Raw genomic sequence first — 16,272 nt, forward strand, 5'->3', positions numbered from 1 at the left:
GAGAGAGAGAGAGAGAGAGAGAGGAAATAGGACAGGAAGGGAGGAAGAGATAGGGGGAGGAAGATGGGGGAGATTATTCTCAATTTTTGGATTGCATTTGGTCTTCAAAGTCTAAAACACACACATGAGAGAAACATAATCTTCTTCACTTGTTTTTTCATTCCTGGAACTCAAATGATATCCTAATAAACAGCCCCCTAAAAGTTACAAAGTTCTTCAAACTTTATTGATACACTGCACAATCACAACCATCTCATATTCATCCTGAATTAGAAAAGGTTACAACTACAATGTAACATGCACAAAATTCAGGTAGTATATTCACCCTTGATACAATTATTGACAGAAATCAAGTCTTCATTGAATTTTGAAGGAAAAATATATAAGAAAGAAAGTAAAAGGAAAAATAACTCTAGAAGGCTGACAAAGTTATACTCCTTTATCATGTGATAAATTTTTAAAGCATTTGAACATAGATTTGTTTTAAGGATCATTGTGAAAATGGGCACACCCATTGTTGGACACGGCTATAACGGCACCATTGTTAAGTCATATATATATTTTTTTAAAACCTAGAGGACTCTGAACTTGACAGATACATTTTCGTACACCCACACATTCCTCACAACTGCACTTTACATGTCACAAAATTTTCTGAATGATTAAAAATTCTCCCTTTAACTAATGCAAGGGCAGCTATTATTACTTATCATTGTGATTATTGATATCCTTATACATCTGCCAAATAACATAGAATGTAGTCCCACAAGGATGGTAAAGGGTCCACAATCTTTCTTTCTCTACCCAATGGTGTGAAATAACTATGTGCCTTAAAAGGGCACCATTGGGGGGGTAAAAGGAATCTGTTTCAAAATACTGGAAATTAGGTTTAGCTGACAACTTTCAGGATAAAGACAATTGCATCTAATTAAGTCCACCTCACATTCCTTTGGACTCAAAGTATTTTGCACCTGAAGGCTAAATTGCACTGGTTCACCCATATCATTTTGCTACATCTTTTAATTGCAAAACTATTTCTTCTTCCTTTCATTTACTTCTCTTCTCTTAAGGAAGAAATGAGGGAAATGAGACTGGCATTTTTATTTGTTTGCTTTTAGTGATCATTAGGAGTCCTCATCATATGGCATCTCTTTCAAAATGTTGTCTTCCTAGTTACACACCTGTGAAGTTTTACCGCAACTGTTCAAACTTATTTGTCTTAAAAGAAAGAGACAGAGAAGCCTTGATGGGAGGGGAAGCAATTGGGTATGAGAATTTCCAGGAATGGGGGTTGTGCAAAATAAATATAACAGATTCTTGCCATTAGAGAAAAAAATGCATTTTACACAAAAGAAAAACTTTGTTGCTTCCCCTAATTGTAAAGGGAGTTAATATTGTTTGTGGTGAGGGTGTGTTGGGGGAGTGCTGGTCCTGGTATTTCAAAGCCAGCTTTACTTTCTCAGTGAGAACTCAGGGTCCAACTGGGGAAAGAAACTCTTCACCAGGGGTCCTTCATTTTAAGCCTCTCCCTTCCCTCTTTCTATGATGGGGCAGCCATGTAACAACTACAGAGAAAATTTGCCCATTGGCACCACAAATATTCAATTTCTATCCACTTGTGATGTCATGTTACTAATAAGCTCTCCCTGGGATCAACTGCCCACTTTAGAATTCTCTGCTCTTTTGATGTAATAGTTCTTCAATGTAAATAGAACTTGCTACCTCCTCCTTGTTCAGGGCAAGTTGACAGGTTTAATGCAGACTCAGACCCTGAAATTTGCCTCCATCATGGATCCCCAAGAGTCTCAGAGTACACTTCCCAATTAACAGCCTAACTTGGAAAGTATCCTCCAGTAAGAGGTGTGAACTTCAGAGGGGAGAGGCCCATTCTTCTTTGCAACACCGAATCTTCCCTCTTCTTTTGTTCATTTTGAGCACACTTGCAGCTAAAATACTGTGCAGTGTACTCTCTATAAAAAATATGTGCATGTTTTGACAACTGCTCCCCTACATCTTCACCCTCCCCAATAAAACAAGAATAAGAAAAAACTAAATTCACTTGTTTAGACTTGCAGATGACTGTATCAGGCACTTGGCATTAAACTACTGAAAAAACAGCTTGGCTGGAGCCTTAACACTAGCACTTTCATTGGCATTACTTTGGTGGTAGTACATATTAACTTTGGGGAAAGGGAAGGGTTTCAAATAACTGCTGTTGCTGAATTCTTCTCACCTAATCTGATAAGCTGCACTTGGTTTCCTTTGTATGTGGTAAACCCACAAATGATATATTGCCCAGAGACATATTTCTTTTTCCTGCCCTTATCCCCTTTTTACCCCCACCATTGGCACTCCGAACAAATCTGTCCAGCAGGCCTTATCCACCCACCCTTCATATGTAATGTTGAAAAAGCATGTGTAAGTGTGGATGCCATCTTTAGTAAACATTTACTATATACTTCAAGATATTGGGCAACAGCTCTAATCCCATGGAGCCATTCCCACCAAAGTGATTCAAATAATACAGAAGCTGGAATATGTCCATTGTAATGAAAAGTCATTTCACTTCCAGTATCCCAGTTGCCTTGGGTCTTATGTTCTTGGTTTTCTGTATTTTAGAAAGAAGAGGATTGGACTTAGCATACTTTTCACTCTGAAACATGGCTGGAATAGGTATCCATCAGAGATGTTTCCTAATATCCAGTGGAACAAGACAGAACAGAGTTCCATGGTGACCTTAAGCCCAGTATTGTTGGGTTTGAAAGCATACAATGATATACTTGGCCAGAGGATGGACCCCTTGCAACATAATAGTTCTTAGAGTGAGGAACAGGTACAAGTTGTCCATTCCAAGCACCATGTTCTCCAACACCATCCACTCCCCAAAGCCTTTACATTTATTTTACTCCAAAGTAACAATTTAGTACCAGTAGAACACTCAAATGACACATTTATTTCTCATAAAATGTCTGACACCAACCCAACTCCAGATGCTGAGTGTGGGAATAGATATGAAATGTCCATGCCCGACCTTAATTCTGAGTTTGTGCCGGTTCATGATTGTCTCTGGAAGTTGTAATCAAAAGGCTCTTTTCGGCACATCACTTATATTCCCAGAACCTGGTTCCTAGTAGCACACTAGGAAAAAAAGATGTCTGTTGACAACTGGCAAATGCAATATTAATTTTGTTCCCATTAGCTCTACTTCTTGTGACAGTGCCTAGCTTTCCATATGCCAAGGCAGTCTTCAATTGTACATATATTTCCCCACTCCGGGTGTCATATTCATGTTGCCATAGCAGAAAAACACAAAGAGGGCACTTACATTGGAGGAAGAGATCAATTAAGCACTAAGGGAATGGAACTCTATTATAGAGTTCATATTTATTCTCTATGATGTAGGCCTGAAAAAGATTTCCAACTGAGGCAGGGCAGGTCTGTAAGAAAGTCATTATTGATGCATAGAAAAGCATCCCCTCTTTCTCATGCACTCATGTGGTTTTTATGCTGTTTTTTTTTTTTTTTTTTAATCTCAGGCTCCCTTGTTGGCCGAGTCCTTCTTGTTCCAGGAGAGTGTGGAAAGATCTAGTCCACTCTTCTTTATATGCTAGGTCTGTTTGAACACAGGAAGCTGGGGACATCCTTCCCAAAGCCATTAGAGAAGCAGCCTGTATCTGAGGAAACTGTGTCACTTACACTTTCCCCCTTCTGTTTGCAGTGTTGTGTTAATCAAGTGCTTGGAAATTAAGTCAGTTGCTCAAGTGCCCTCAGCTCAGAAGAGCTTCCTGAAACAAATACCAGAGTTGTCAACACACCCGCCATGTAATTGGCCTCCATCAGCTTTTTACTGGATAGTTTTCAAACAGATCAAACCAGAACTGGGACCAGAAAGGAAACACTTAGAAGTAGTCCACTTTGGAGAATGGACTGCTGACTTTACATTGCAGACACAGATGTGTGTTTTCCTTCATGTTCTTGCTCCTAAGGAAAATCTGCCTTGAAGAAGGTCTTGTAAGTTCCTGACATGCACTTTCTGGAAAGGCTGAGAGAAGCATGAAAGTTGGTAGTACAATCCTTTGAGCATGAAAGAGGAAATGCAGTACTAATCAAGGTTTGTCCAGAGCTGATCTGCTTCCCAAGAAGATGTTTTAGGAACTATAGATTCTCCTGGGAATAGTGAGTGACTGGTTTACATTGCTACTTTGGTCCATCTGTTAACAGGGTTTAATTTGGGTGGATGGGTTTCCACATTCCAAAGAGTCCATGACACAGGGTACAGCTTTTCTATGTTGTGAGCCTGTGAGATCATTGGCTTTCACATGATAAGTTGATAGGAAATTTTGAAGATGCCAATGTCTGTTGATGGTAGAGGAGAGACAAAATGAAGTATAATAGACAAAATATGATTAGAGATTAATATAGTGATGAACTGATAGTAGTGGGGAGAGAAATAAAAAAACGTGTTAGATAATTACATTGATAGATTGATAAATAGAGTAAATAGATCACTAGAGAGAAAGACAGGTGGGTAGACAATTGGATGGAGAGATAAATCAGACAATTGAGTAGATGAATAACCATATGATTACTTTTATAGATCACTTGATAAAACCTAAACAGCCATCTATTGATCATTTTTTATGTGTTGTAAAAGAGAAGTACTCCCCTTAATATACTTCCCCCATTTTTTAAATTGTTGTTGTTTTTCTTTTGGTCATTTGACTTCTAAATGATTAAATTTTAGTTGCATGCATAGCCCCTAGCTTCTAATGCCCATAGCTAGTGGAAAAATGAATAGGGCAAAGTGATTAGAGAAGTTGGCAAGATTTTATATGTACGTGTGCGTCTGTTTGTGTATATGTGTGGCTTACACAAATACACATATTTGGATATAGTGAGATAACTCTCTAGAAAGAAAAGATATGGACCCTAATGAGATTTGACAATCATTTGGATGGAAGATATGTACATTATAATCAAGAAAATGATTCAAAGCTCAAGAGACAGAAGTAACAAGACACATGGATATAACTCTTACTGTGTATCATATTATTAATCAAGTTGTGTCTTCAGGGTGTTTATGAGGCACATTTTCTTTGCTCACTTGAAACTTATGTTTTGGGATGTGTATTTGTGTGTGTGTGTCTGCATGTATGTGTGCATGAAAGTTGCTTGCTTGTAGTGATTATGGGAAGAGAAGCAGACAAAAAGGAAGGGCCAAGATTGCAGGAGCAGATTCCATTTTGGGACACACCAATAAATGATTATCCTACACATGGTAGAACCCTGCCCACCCCTCCCCCCAACCCCACTCATTCCAACTGGAAAAAAAAATCACGATTAAAAGGAAAAACAAAAAACCAAAAATATATCAAGAAGAAGAACAGAAACAAGTGAACAAAAAGAAGCCCAAACTGGTTTGCCCTCCGCAGTGTAGATTAAAGTCTGTGATATGGAGAAGCAGGCGTTGCTCAGAGGACCTAGGGTTTCTTATCAAAACTTGATGAAGAAGTGGGCAAAGAGGGTCCCTGAGAGCCACAGACAAGCCAGCGCTCTAGAGGCCGAGTTTACACCATCAATGACTGCTCCAGGCCCTGTGTAGGGGAAAGAGAGACAGACCCATTAGCATGTACCCACAGGACACCATACTCATCTCTGACAAGCAAATCCACAAACATGCTTCTCTGTGAGCATTCCCCCAAGTCCAACCCCCTCCCTTCCAAGTCCGCAGAAATGGAAGATGCTCGCTGGAAGGGATTGGAAACTTAAAGGATGCCCTGAACACTACTACCTGCTCTGAAAGACTGAGCTTAATAAATATATAGGGGAAGTGAGGGTAGTCATGTAGGCCCAGGGGCCCAAAGGTTAGGGCAACAGACAGGGCTCCGTGGTAAGGCAAGACAGGCTGGCTTCTTTAAAATCAGGGCCTCTAATTGTCCTCTCTCTATGGAGATGGAATCCCAAACATAAAAGGATGAAGATGGAAAAGATAGGCATGGGGGGAGGAGATGGTTCAGAGAGGTGAGAAGTATTGGTGGGTGGGAAGAAGGAGAAAGGGATGGAGATATTTTACTATCAGCAGAAGTCTAGGTACCAATGAGATGGACTATTCATCTTCAATATGTGTAATTTAGGTGTTGGGGGGAGGGTTCTCCTGAAGCTGCTGAGGAAGGATGGATAATTATTCTCCCGAGCTTGAAGAGTGAGAGTGAGTCTATCCAAACTGTCAGCAGTGCCTCTCCAACAGCATCAAAGAAGACTTGGCATCCCCGTCACAAACTGCCACCTGATGCTTCCTTGGCTTCTTCTTCCCTCCCTCTGGTCCTTTCCCTTATCCCTACTGAGTCCTTCACATTCTACTGGGAAATAAGAATACAGAATCATGAGCACGATTTTTCTCCTCAGCTTCTATGCCTCAGGAAGAGAAACCACAAGAATCTGGACTGTCCTAGTCTGCCTTGGCCTCAGGGCAGAGGTGCCAGTGAGGAATTCTGCCTCTGTGTTCCTCCTCCACCTTTATTTGCAGGCAGAGTGTATTCCAGGTGAAGCAAAATGGAATATGGTCAAGGGATTAAAAGACCAGTGACAGGGGAAGGAGATGCAGACAAATAGTGTTGCTCTTCCATTGTTTAAAACTAAGACTTTGCTGAAGTAAACTAGCATGCTAGAAAAAAAAAAAAGCTTTAAAGAGCTAACATGGGGTGAGTCTTCTTGGACTAGACTCAAGCCATTTGAATTGCTTTGCCTACTATGAGACTGATTCATACCTTTTGCTTAGTAAAGTCCAGGTCTCTCACTTCAGCAATAAGCATACAAATGTTCCTACCTTAAGGACTTCAACCTAGATACTTTTTCTCTGACTTATAATGTGCACAATGCTCAGGTGCACTAAAAATTATATTTACTTTGTAGCTGAAGTCCAACTCATGTTGCTGTGCATTTTAGCTATTGAATATTCATAAACAAGGGCAGGATGCAGGTTCTAAAACAGTTGTCTGAGTTTCATGGAGGCTCCCCAACAATTTATGAGTAAAAGCCTGATTCTGGGTCCTCTAGGAATCCTGGCGCACATCCTAAAGACTAGCCTATATAATGTACTAAGTTGGAAAATATTCAAGTGGAAGCTCCATGTCATCCTCTATATTGTCTTCTGCAAAAGATGATGATTTAGGTTTTTAAATAAATTTATAAGGAAATTAGCAATTCAAATTGTTAAGGCTCATATGTTAATTTAAAAGCATTATTCTCTATATAAATTGTCACACACACACACACACACACGCACACACACGTACACACACACAGAGTTGCTCCTCATTCTCTACAGGAGATTGTTCTAGGAATATATATATATATATACCCAAAATCTGCAGATGATGAAGTTCATTATTTTAAAATGCCACATTATTTTCAGAAACCCTATATACATCCTCTTATTTTTTTGTTTAATTTGAAGTACTGGGAAATGAACTCAGGGCTTCATGCATGCCAGGCAAATGCTCTACCAGTGAGCCACATCCTCAGCTTATCCTTCTATATCCTTTAAATTATGTCTAGATTACTTATAATACCTAATATCATGCAAATGCTATGTAAATAGTTATTACATTGTATTGGTTAGCAAAGAACAATAAGAAATAGATGTTCAGAACAGACACAATATTTTCCATCTATTATTGTTGAATCCATGGATATATAACTCATAGATACAGAGGGATACGCATCCATGGATACTGTTATTTAAAAGTATCTTCCATTTTATAAATAAATAAATAAATATATATATTAGATTAGTTATATGTATATACATATATGTGTGTATATATTCATTTATCATGTTTATATTAACTTTAAAAGCAATCAAAGCCTATATTTCACTTTAAAGAAATGTAGGTGTAGAGATCTTATTTTTACTGGTTCTACCTATGGACTTAAGCATTTCTGTAACTGTAATGCTATGAGCACTGCTCTGGTTAGAGCTAAGTTAGAGAGGAGAGAAGCATAAAGGGAAAGCAAAAACAAGTAAACAAAAAAAAGTGATGTATGGAATTAGAAGGAAGTGGAATCCTAAAGAGAAATGAGTGTTTCTTGTGGTTATGGGTAAGATGCTTGGTGTTGATCAGTTGGAAGTTTATAGATATCTTAGGTTCTGCTGAATGTACCATCAAGTGGGAACCATGAGGATGACTTAGAGGTATGTAGGCTGCCCAGCTTTCAGAGGATAATTGTGATGACACAGTACTGTGTTCTCTATCTCCAATTCAAAGAATCTAAATAGATTCTTTGCTTTTGATGTTTTCAACTCTACATCTTCTCTATAGAAAGTAATCATTTTCCCCCCAGTGGTCATAGCATCATGTGGTAACAGGAGCAACCAACTGGGGACACAATTTCTCTAGTGCCTCTCTTGTTTTCTAGTTGAGTAACATCTCTGTGGGCTTTTGTTCTTCCATCTGAAAAACGAAAGTAGGTGGAGCTTGATGACCTGTATGATTCTTCCCCTATAAGCTTTCTGAGCTATCTTATAAATGGAACCTCTACATCTAGTTCTAGAAGGAATAGCTTATGAGCAGCCAGACAGCCTTCTCCAGGTGGTATAAAATAATCAACACCTTGGCTTTTAGCACCACTGCATGACATCTCTTCCTGAAACATGAAATATTACTGGACCCAACAGTTTCCCTTTTTGGTCCCAATTCCCAGGTAGTTCCATAAAGTTGTGATGTTCTTTAGAAGACATGATGAGCAACTGCTCTGGAGCATCAAATAAAATTTGCTGCCAAAGTGCCGTTGGTCAATCAGACTGTGAAAAAATGGCTGGGCTATTGCAGCCAGAGAATAAGTCTAATCCATTCTGATAGAGATTAAAACCAACACTGCTTTCCTCATAAAGATTCTGGACATATCTGAGATTGGCTTCAGGGCCAAATGACAGGATTGTTAGAACTATTCAAAAGGGTTCTCAGGCTTTATTTAGAGCCGAAGACAGTGGCTCACATCTTTATACCACTCTCTAAGTTGCAGAAATGTGAGAAAAAAAATTAACAATGAACTGATTTTTAAATCACATCTTTACAATGATACTATTTGACTAGAAATGAGGAAAAGAAGGTACCAGCATTAGATCATTCACACTGGACTTCAGTATGCTCTAGTCACTTTCTTCACTTGGGAAAATGCATAGTTTGAAAAAGTGATGGATTGCTGTGCTTTAATTTGGTGCAGTTTGAAGACCCTCGATGACCTCTTGGGGCTCACATTTGGTCCTTAGACTGTCATAGCCTTTTGCATACTTGTTTAGTAAATCTGCAGAGCCAAATTCTGTACCAGGGGAGGGCTTGGCATTGAAGGTGCTCTTCACCCTGAGATCAGCAATGCTCGAATGAAACCTTGAATATTCATTTCAGAATCAGATTGGATATGTTTTTTATACACCATGGCTTCTTTAGGTGAAGGCTGCATGAATTTTCATGTTACCCAAGATTTCAAGACACTAACTTGGGTACCAAATTCATGGTTCCCAAAATGATGTCAATTTTAACTTTAATAAATATAGTAAAGAATTCATATGTTTTTTTCCCCTTTTCTTGGCTTGTTGGAGTGTCTGTTAGTGGTAATAGGGATAAAGGTTAATTCTTACCTAAAATTTAGACTCCAAGATTTGGAAAAGCAAGGTATATTTTCAAAGAGGTTTTCTCCTTGAGAACACTGACCCTGAGGTGCATCTGGATAAAGGCCAGGGGTTTGAAGAAAAGATGGGACTAAAAGTTGCTTGTGGAAGCACAAGTGGGAAAAACATCCACTAGGAAGACAGGAAATATTCTCTGTGTATTCTGCCTCCTGGACCTCTCTGTGTTATATATGAAGCCCTAAATATTCTTTGGGATAACATCACTTACAATATGTAAGTGCAACTATTCTGACATATAAGTGGAATTAATACTGGAAACTTTGGAGTCAGACCAATTTGGCTTTAAATCATGACTCTTTGGCTTGCCAGTTATGTGGTCTTAGACAAGATATTTTGTCTTCTTTTGTTGAAAATAGACATAATAATACAGAGTTTACAGGATTAAAAGATCAAAGTGATCAGTATTGTGCCTCTTGGAAAGTATTTATGAGATAGAGGTAACTGCTGCTATGGGTTAGTGGTTCCACCCTCCCTCCACTTCAGTTTCTTACTTGGGATTAATATTAGGTTATTTAAATCTTTTCCAAATTCATTGAAATTGGAGTGAGATTTGGAAGTGTAGAAGTGTAATGGTCACATTGCTACTGAGAGAGGCCATTCTTTGGGGGGCTTTGGAGGATGAGGGACACTGAGTAGGGAGAGATCTAAATCCAAGCTCAACAGTAAAGACCAATGGCAAAGGGGCAGTTCTGCAGAGAAAATGGATCTGGGTCAGACTTGAAGAAGTCATAGTACTTATTGGATGTCTCCATGTCCCAGACTCTATTTTCAGAAAAAAAAAAAAAGATAGCCACAGTCTCTACCTTCAAAAAGCCCTTACCCCAGTAGGACAGAGACAGTTGGACTTTAAATAAACAAACAAGAAAAAAGACAAATCCTTTTTTTTTTTCAAATTCCCTAGGTTCTGGAAAGATATTCATTTGGAACAAATAACCTCAAATGTCTTTCATCTCAGGAACATCCTGCCTATTGGGTAGTCTTAAAAGGATTAAATTCAAGAGTTAGAAAGAACTGAATTTTCATTCTTGCTACCACTAGCAGGAAGACTGGATGAACATTTTCTCTAGAATATTTTTTTAATACATAAAATGGGGAAGGGTAGTTGCATCTATCTTGTAGATTAGTTAAAACAGTATGTAATTGTAAAGTCCCTGAATACAAATAAAAGATGAATACATATAGAGTGAATTAGAATTAGGACCACAATGCTGATTTTGAAAATAGCATGTTGTATGGGGATCCTGTACAAAGAGATGCTTTGGGATACTAGGTTTTCAAACACTGCCAAATACCAGCTGAAAGCAAACTTGGCTGTAGTACTTGAGTGACCCGATTCCTTCTGGAGGACCTGAGGTGGCTGCTACACATAGATAAAAGCTTCCTCACGAAGACCAGTCATTCTGAGGAAGTGTATTCAGAAGCCCAATTCTTTCTCTGGGCAAATGCCACATTTAAGGAATCCTGCTCTATTTATGTTTAACAATGACTCAATTCAAGAAGAATGGCTGCTGCAAATATCAGGCTTCATTAATTTTTTTTCAGGGAGATAAATTGACAGTGAGAACATGTAATTATGCCCTTTCTCATTATTCCAGTCCCTCCTCCTTCACCCTTTTGAATGCTAAAAATTAATTGCTTCCTTCATGCCTGAAGTTGAGCATCTTTAAAAATAAAAGCTGAAATGAGGATGCAAAGGCAGAAAACAAACTGTGAATGACAACAACAAAATGCCTTGAAAACCAATATGCAGAAAAATATAAGTCAGGTTTCAGCATATAGAAAAAAGAAAAGTGATTGACAGAAAAAACTCTAGAAATGGCAAAATGTCATAAAAGTTGATTGTTGTGTACACTATGACACTATGGGCTGGAAGAGAACTATCTGTCCAGACTTAAAGCCCAGCAAGAACAAGACAAATAATAAACAAACACATAAACAAAATAAAGTCTATCTTTCAGAGGCCTACTCTGGGAAGCAAAGTATACTATATACTAGATTTTTAAGAAACAAACATGGTTGAGGACTTGAAATAAAATTAAGCCATTTCTACAAAATAAGAACTAGGAACATGTGTCTAGTCACATGCACTTGCTGCTTGCATTCAGAGTGTGGCTCCTCACCCTCTTGCACAGCAGGTGTTGACAATCACAGTATGAGGACTCAGTACAATGCTCCTGGCAAAGGGATTCTCTCTCTCTCTCTCTCTCTCTCTATATATATATATATATATATATATAGATAGATATATAGATATAGATATAGATATAGATATATAGATAGATAGATAGATAGATAGATATATGTGTGTGTGTGTATATGTATATATGTAATATATATGTAAATATATATACACACAAACATATATGTGTATATATGTGATATATATGTAAATATATATATACACACACAAACATATAAACTTCCTTATGAGATCCTACCTTTTAAGAAATTCTGAAGTTTAAAATGTACATTATAAGGAATGAATGTATTAGAATGCATCTTTATTTTTCTGTTCTGGATTGTAGTATAAATATAGCACTTTCTTCTTCAACAGCAGCATCAGACCAAGTAGCAGTAATTTTACTAAAGTGGCAGGTGGGAGAGTGAGCACATTAAAAAAAAAAAAAAGAAAGAAAGAAAGAAAAAAAGAAACCCACAGGCAAGTTGAACTTGTTGATAGCACAGTGAGATCAATGGAATATCTGAAGTCTAAGAAGATACAGTTTTGCTATGAAATTTGGATGGGTTTTATAAGTATAATTATGAACTGTGTGACCTTCCTAATGAGGAACCAAAAGGATAATGATGTTCTCGGTGATTAAAAGAGGAGCAAGGAAATCTAATTAGAGGATGTGTGTGTTACACTTGTTGGTGAAACAGAAACCTATTTTCAGCAGTGCTGGCTGAAGGCTCGTCATTTCCCTTGAAAGGGAACTTTCCCTCCATTGTCTTTAATTACAGAAAAAAATGTGGCACTGTGTTGTTTTACAAGTAAGATTAACTGGGCTTTGCAGCGCAAGGAAAACGCATGGATCTGGAGGGAAGAAGGAAGCCATCTTCGTTTTCCTCTCCTCTCACACTCCCTGTTTTCTGTTCATCGCAAAGACAAAAGCTTAGCAAGTTAATATCAGAAGTTAATTCAAATCTGTAAGCTCATCACAAACCTGAAGGAGACAAGACTTTGTCTAAGCTGTGTGTCTGTGCTGACATCAGCACACACTGAATGCTCAGTGTGAAAGTCTAAATGCTTAGGCTAATAGCCAGATGTCAATGATTCACATGGAGGAGGGTGGGGGTGCAAGGCGATGACAAGGAACCTCATCAGGAATGAAATGTGAAATGTCTGCATTTTTTCCCCCTAATATGTTGACATCTTGCAGGTTGGGGAAAATACAAATGATTACACTTCTGTCATCAGCCAAAAGCAATGGTATTTCTCTCTGACTCATTCTCTCCCACCTGGATTTAAATTGTCAATTTGAAAAATAAAAATCATGTATGTTTATCAGCAGGAAATGGACAAATAGGTGCAGCATTTGATGTTTCTGCAAGAGTGCCTTCTTAAACAGTGAACTGAAATGTTTGATAGAGTCTCCCTCGCAAAGCAGGCTTGGGAGGGGACCCCTAAATTAAAATTAGAATTGGGCCAATGGGAGGTTGGAATGCAAGTAAAGTAAGAGAAATAGTGATGTGGCTTCCCTGAGGGGAGAGAACTACAAGTCCTTTAGCGTATTTGGCCTTTCTTTGGTTAGTGAAGAGTTTCAAATATATAGAGGCTGTGACAGATGTCCCTATTGACTGGGAGATTTATTTATTAATTCTACAATCATTGACTGGGCAACAACCATTGCAAGATACAGTGCTACATCCTCTAAATGCAGAAACAAATACAAACAAAATATAAGCCGGAGGGCAAAGCACCACAAGAGATGAAGGATTTATTCTTCAGTGGAGCTCAGAAACGCTCTACAAATGAACTGCCATAGAGTTGAGTCTTGAAGGATAAATATGATTTTATCAGGCAGATAAGAGGACAAAACCTGTATGTGTTACCCTTTAACACACGGGAAGAGATAGAGTATATATAGGTTTGAATGAAAGGTGGGAATAAAGTCATACTCCAAAACCTAGTGTTGACACTCCTGTGGTAAAATTCCTATGTTGGGGAAATTCTATTGCATCACTTGAATTCTCTAAGCTCTACACCCCTGTGAAATAGAAAGAATAACAGTTCTATCTCAAAGAATTCTTAAGTATCTGAAGGTGTGTGTGGCTGACAGTTAATAGATAGAAACTATTTCTTCACTCCTTTAGCATAGCACCTATCATATTCTATGGTAATGGTTTGTTTCTTTGTTTATGAAAGGTCAGAAACTGTTCCTCCTGGTCCTCCATCCTAAATATGATTACTGGCATAAAGTAGGCACTAAGTAAATATTTTTTGACCAGATGAATAAATTGATTGTTGAATTCAGAGTGAAAGCAGCTTCATGAAAGGTTCATTGTGATGACCTGGGGTATAGCCCAGCCTAGAGGGTGCTTGAAGCTATACGGTAGGTAAATCTGAGATTGCATACAGTCTTAATGTCATGCTTCTTTGGTAGGAAAGAGTTTTCAGCCAGGTAAATGACAAGGTTCATTCTGAGGTTTGGAAAGAATGCTTGGCCCTACTGGGGCAAACAGATTGGAGAGGAATTACCAAAGATGAGAGGACACATGAGAGCATATTGTAATTGTTCAGATGAGAATGGGGAGTGGGAAGTCGGATGAAAGATTGAGATCTACTTGTTAGGACTCATTGGCTCATAGAGTGAGAGGAAGTAAGAAATGATGGTAAGTGTTCTAGGAAATGTGTGTAGGTACAAAGCAAGTCAAATGCTGAAGAGAAGGATCCCTTGGGGAGAAGAACTGAATTTGAAATTTCCAAGGAAGATTCTGGCAGGGACAGTGGTCTGTCACTCAGCATTCCGGAGAGTGCTAAAGATACAGTTTTGGAAGTCATTTGACTAGTGCTGAAAGGCTACCAATCTTCTATGTGCCTAAAATTCCCTTGGAGAGTTTGCTTTAAAAGCATATTCTCAGGGACATACAGAAAGATTTTGATTAGGTAGTTCCAGGACAAGTTCACACTTTTTTTTTTTTAAAGCATCCAGAGTAAGTCCTATGTAGGCTAAGAAATAATTCTCTTAAGATGCTTGAAGATGTGGAAGATTCCTTCAACTCTCTGTGTAATCCTCCCCTGGAATGACTTATGGGACACAAAGGAAGTCACCACCTGTTTACATCAGAAATGCCAGAAGTGGGGAATTAGAGGTCACCAGGTCTAGAACTGACAGAAAGTGGGTGTTGGGAGAGAGAGAGACCCTGGTAGCCTGAGGTGAATGGAGCTTGAAAAAGTGGTAATTGCAAATGCTCATGTGGTGATTTCCTTTTCTGAGAGGGCATGCTAAAGAGAAGTTTGGAGTCTTCATGCACAGTCTTTGCATTCCTCCTGGAAACACCTGGGGAAATGTGTAGAGGTGAGGACACTTTAAAGGAAAGGAAGGAGAAGATGGAAGCAGGAGTATGTGTGGGATGAGAGGAGTGTACAAAGGCAGAGATGCTAAGGCTCAGTCCACAATTATTAGTGGAGTGGACTTGGAAAGGACTCTAGTTGAAAATTCAGTTTGGAGATACAACCTGATATGCATATTTATTCTGGAAGAACAGCTATTAGCAAAGAAAAATAGAGATTCTGCCCTTAGTCTTTCAGGAGCTGCTTACTTAGAATGTAGGCATAGCTGCTCCAAGGGCACTGAAGCTTTGCCTGAGGAAAAACTCAGAGCCCAGATGTTGCTTTAACTGGAGTATTTTGCCATGCTCATTTGCAGTGACAAGATTCCTATGAGTTGTCCCTGTGCCTGATACTTAACTCTTAATGTAACTAATTTGTGTTGCTCAAATTTCACAGATAAAATGTGAGAAATCTGTTTTTCTCTGCAGCACCCCCCTCCTTTTTGGCTTTGTGTGCGTTCTCTGTCCCTCTCCCCTGCCAGTTCCAGTAATCCAGGCGTTTATATGCCTCATTAAGCACATCGCACTCTCTGCAGTGCCAATGTAATCAAGTCCAGTGTCTTCCTTCTGTGCACTCCAAGGACAGAGGGATTGGGCCTCTTGCTCAAGGCCCAGAGGAAGCAAAGTGAGTTGGCATGTTGAGGGAAAGAAACAGAGTGGTAAGCAAGCTGATTCCGGCCACCCCTTTTTTTTGCACATAGTTCTGGCAAGATTTGAAGGTGCCAGGGCTCTAGGTGGGCCGACAATGGCTGAACACACTCAATAAAGCTAAGGAACACTTGGAGCAAGCTCCTTATCAAGAGTACAGGGGGCATGCCATCATCTCCAAGGTTATGGATCGCAGCTATGGAGGTCTGTCCCTCGTCCTGCATCCTTAGTGCTTCTCACTCAGGGAAGATATCTAAAAACCTAAAGGTAAATTGGGTGTTCTTGTTGTTATATTTCAAAAACAACTGAGAAACAAACAGTGTGAAGGCTTGTCTATCAGGGTCAGACCAGAATTCAGTCCTTCTCTCTATAGAAGCTGG

General features: G+C 38.9%; 1 protein-coding gene across 5 annotated transcripts in view; it reads right to left on the reverse strand.

Moving 5' to 3' along the window:
- Positions 1-204: 204 nt before the first annotated feature.
- Opcml (opioid binding protein/cell adhesion molecule like) overlaps positions 205-16,272 on the reverse strand; it is a 1,131,302-nt gene continuing 1,115,234 nt past the window's right edge. For 4 of the 5 annotated variants that reach the window (XM_078047345.1, XM_078047342.1, XM_078047347.1 and 1 more), the window contains one exon: positions 3,500-5,594. In XM_078047345.1, coding sequence (XP_077903471.1) covers positions 5,494-5,594 — 101 coding nt within the window. In that variant the 3' untranslated portion in view covers positions 3,500-5,493. Of the gene's footprint in view, positions 5,595-16,272 lie in introns of all 5 variants that reach the window. The other variant, XM_078047343.1, reaches the window with a different exon arrangement.

Source organism: Ictidomys tridecemlineatus, chromosome 4, assembly GCF_052094955.1.
Source record: "Ictidomys tridecemlineatus isolate mIctTri1 chromosome 4, mIctTri1.hap1, whole genome shotgun sequence".
NCBI classification, from domain to species: Eukaryota; Metazoa; Chordata; class Mammalia; order Rodentia; family Sciuridae; genus Ictidomys; species Ictidomys tridecemlineatus.